Source organism: Ipomoea nil, unplaced genomic scaffold (assembly GCF_001879475.1).
Source record: "Ipomoea nil cultivar Tokyo-kokei standard unplaced genomic scaffold, Asagao_1.1 scaffold2694, whole genome shotgun sequence".
Taxonomy (NCBI): Eukaryota; Viridiplantae; Streptophyta; class Magnoliopsida; order Solanales; family Convolvulaceae; genus Ipomoea; species Ipomoea nil.
In genome coordinates this window covers 209338-212654 of record NW_017619122.1, presented here as the reverse complement: position 1 = coordinate 212654, position 3317 = coordinate 209338, and the positions used below count along the sequence as shown (strand labels likewise).

At 38.4% G+C, this 3317-nt stretch overlaps 1 protein-coding gene across 1 annotated transcript; it reads right to left on the bottom strand.

Annotated features, from left to right (window-relative positions):
- Nucleotides 1-1519: 1519 nt before the first annotated feature.
- On the bottom strand, nt 1520-3109 carry LOC109155145 (ATP-dependent DNA helicase pif1-like). Its single transcript, XM_019302878.1, has one exon. It carries the CDS (start codon nt 3107-3109, stop codon nt 1520-1522), a length of 1590 nt encoding a protein of 529 aa, XP_019158423.1.
- Between the last annotated feature and the right edge of the window lie 208 nt (nt 3110-3317).

Below are 3317 nucleotides of genomic sequence, written 5' to 3'. Positions count from 1 at the left end.
AGTAAGTTACTCAGGTCACTACGTGCCAGTTCAAGGTTACACACTGGCATTAAGGTCCGTCTAGGTGGTATACTCAAATGCCCTGTTTCCACACCCTTTGAATGTGTGGGGGATTGTTGGAAATAACATTCAAAGGGTGTAGTGCTTTGCCTTGCTACTTGTCCCACATTGGTTTCCTAGAGACTCTTTTCCCATCATTTAAATGCCACTCCTTTTGGAGTCTTTGAAATGTTTCCAAGGGAGGGAAAGTGGGGGGATTCCCGCGCGCGCCGCCGCCCGCCCGCTCAGCTCGGTTCGCACGCGGTGTGGTGTGGTCGAAGTTTTACGTGGCATTATAATTTTGTCTGATTTTTTAGCTATTTTTTCACATACAGAATAATTCTATGTGGTCAGAATTAAGCTTGTGGACAAGAGGAAAGCTAGTGCTTTAGTGGGCACATATGAACGCAAATTGCGTTCCCTCTCTCCCTTTTCTCGACTTTTTGTGGCTGGTACAGGGGAGGCAGGTATTCTCACTACTATAAATACCTGTCTTCCCAGACCTGTTTCTTTACACCTGAAAGATAAGCTCTCAAGCTCTATAAATACCGTGAGTACGTATCTCTATAAGTGCAACAGAGTGCGTGAGTACTTCTGTGTGAGGCAGTCGAAAGCTCCCGGGTTAAGACCGCACAGTCTCCGGATATAAGCTTTTAAGGCAGTGTCCTGCACACGTCACAGAAATTATCGTACATATATCCCAGCCTATGTCAATCGTAGTCCATATAAACCTACGACATTTTTCTAAAAAATACAACAATTACTGCATAACCTCAATCTTTTGGAAGTATTGCAATGCTGCCTACCAGCCTTTCAAGCTTGACTCTTCTCCAATATCTACATATATACAATATATTTTTGTCCTAAGTTTGTGTCTCTTCAACAAAGCATGAAAAATTTTAAAGTTTTGTCAATAAGGTACGGGTCCCCAGAACTGCAAATTAGCTCGCATCCCAATTTGATAAGGCCCATTTTCTCTCTCTTCAACGCTTTGAAATGCATTACACTTTAGGTGCTTGTATTGTGAACCTTTCATTTTCTCTGTGAAATCGGCTTTCACTTTGAAGATTCATTGACCCCTCAACAGCAACCCATTCAAGCTCGAAACGCTTATAGGAATGACCATGGTTGGGATCGAGGTAGTTTTGGGGGTTAATCAGATTTGATAGTCGATTCGCTATTTTCTTCTTTGTTAAATCCTAGCCGACCACGGTTATCGCTGGTGGCCATGGAGTATTGGAGTCGAGAATTGAAAGAGAGACAAACAATAGAATGACAACGTATTAGGTCTTAATTTTATGGATAACTAGTAGTTGCGCCCATGCGATGCACGGCCATGTTATTATGCCGAAATATATTAAAAATTGTTTTATTCATGATATATATGGTCAATAAGGTTATAGACGTCACAAATACACAAAATAAAATATTTCATTGTAAAACAATGAAACAACAATTACAAATTATTAAAGATTTCTTTCTAAACTACATTTTCAGTCTTATTTAAAAGACCTCTAGACTCCCCACATATTAAGACCTTAAGACCATCTGGATTACTGACCCGAGAAACTACAACATACAATTGGCCATGTTTAAAAATAGGTTTTTTCAGTAACAAACCAACATGTGAAAGCGTCTGACCTTGACTTTTGTTGATTGTCATTGCATATGATAACATCAGTGGGAACTGCTTTCTTTGAAACTTGAATGGAAGTCTTGGGTCTGAAGGAGTCAAAGATAGTCTTGGTATCAAAACCTTGGTACCTGCGTTATTCCCAGCTATGATTTGTCCCTCAATAACATGATTTCCCAATTGTGTTACTATTAACCTTGTACCATTGCACAACCCCATCGAGTGATCTATATTTCTCAACAGCATAACCGGAGTTCCAACTTTCAGCGTTAGAGAGTGGTTTGGTACACCTGAACACCTCAAGCTATTTAAAAATTCTATTGTGTGTACTTGAGATTGCATATCCAAGTTTGACTCTGCCTTGCAAACAGAATCACAACTCCAGTATGTCATTGAAGCATCTTGATTAATACCATTCATGTATTCATTGACCTCATCAACAACATCTAATGTTGGAGCTAATATAGCTCTATTCTCCAGTTGTCTTTCATCTATGTTCCCAGAACGGTATTCAGGAAATGTGCTTTCAACAATTTGTCTAATAGGATCAACCTCGTTTTCTAATACAATTGAAGACGGTATCATTATATTGCAATCAACACCATTGTCTTCACCAAGATTACCATCACCTAAATCCGCAATCCATTTGGCAAAACTATCTAACTTCTCAACATCGTCTTCATTAGTAAGACCTCGCAATCTTAAATTCTTGGTTAGATGAAGAACTTCACAATTATTCCACAGGTAAGATGAATTAATACTGGCTTGCACTATATCTTGTCTAGTACCTTTTGGAATAATGGGTAGAATTTGTCTAAAGTCTCCACCCAACACCACTGTTTTCCCGCCAAATGTCATTGTTGAGCTCCTTGAATTCTTGAAACGCATTAAATCTCTCATTGTTCGGTCCAATACTTCAAAACAATGTTTGTGCATCATCGGAGCTTCATCCCAAATTATTAATTTGCATTTGATTATCAATTCAGCAAGTGGACTGCCTTGCTTGATGTTGCAAGTGGAATCTTCATTAACAGCAATTGGTATAGCAAACCTGGAGTTTGCAGTCCTACCACCAGGTAGCAGCAATGAAGCTATACCGCTTGATGCTACATTTAGAACTATCTCGCCCTTGGACCGTACAGCTGCTGAAATTGTCTTCCACAAAAATGTTTTTCCTGTCCCACCATAACCATAAACGAAATACATTCCACCTTTCTCAATTTCAACATCTGCCATCACCTTATTGTATATGACTAACTGCTCATCAGTTAGTTTCGGATGCAACGAATTATGTTGATGCAATAGAGCTTCCGTATCATATGACATCTCCTCGAACAACAACCTGTTACCAGAAAACCAATCGTTGTTTTCATCTGGCATTGGCATAGGTGGATAATCTGATAAAGATTTGTTCCAAGCATTTAAAAACTTCTCCATTTCAAGCAACGCAATTTTTTTTTTTTTTTGAGATTCATTTAGACTTAAATCTACAAAATAAGAATAAAAAAACGTAAGATGTAATGGTTTAAAAAATTGATATGAAAAATAAATAATATAACAATAAATGTTACCTGAGACTGAGAGGTTCCTTCTAGAAATATATTGAGCATCATCTGATAAGTATTGCCAAACCATCTCCCAAACA

Excerpts from the sequence above, each read along its gene's own strand:
- LOC109155145 (XM_019302878.1), bottom strand. The coding sequence starts at position 3,109 with ATGGAGAAGTTTTTAAATGCTTGGAACAAATCTTTATCAGATTATCCA.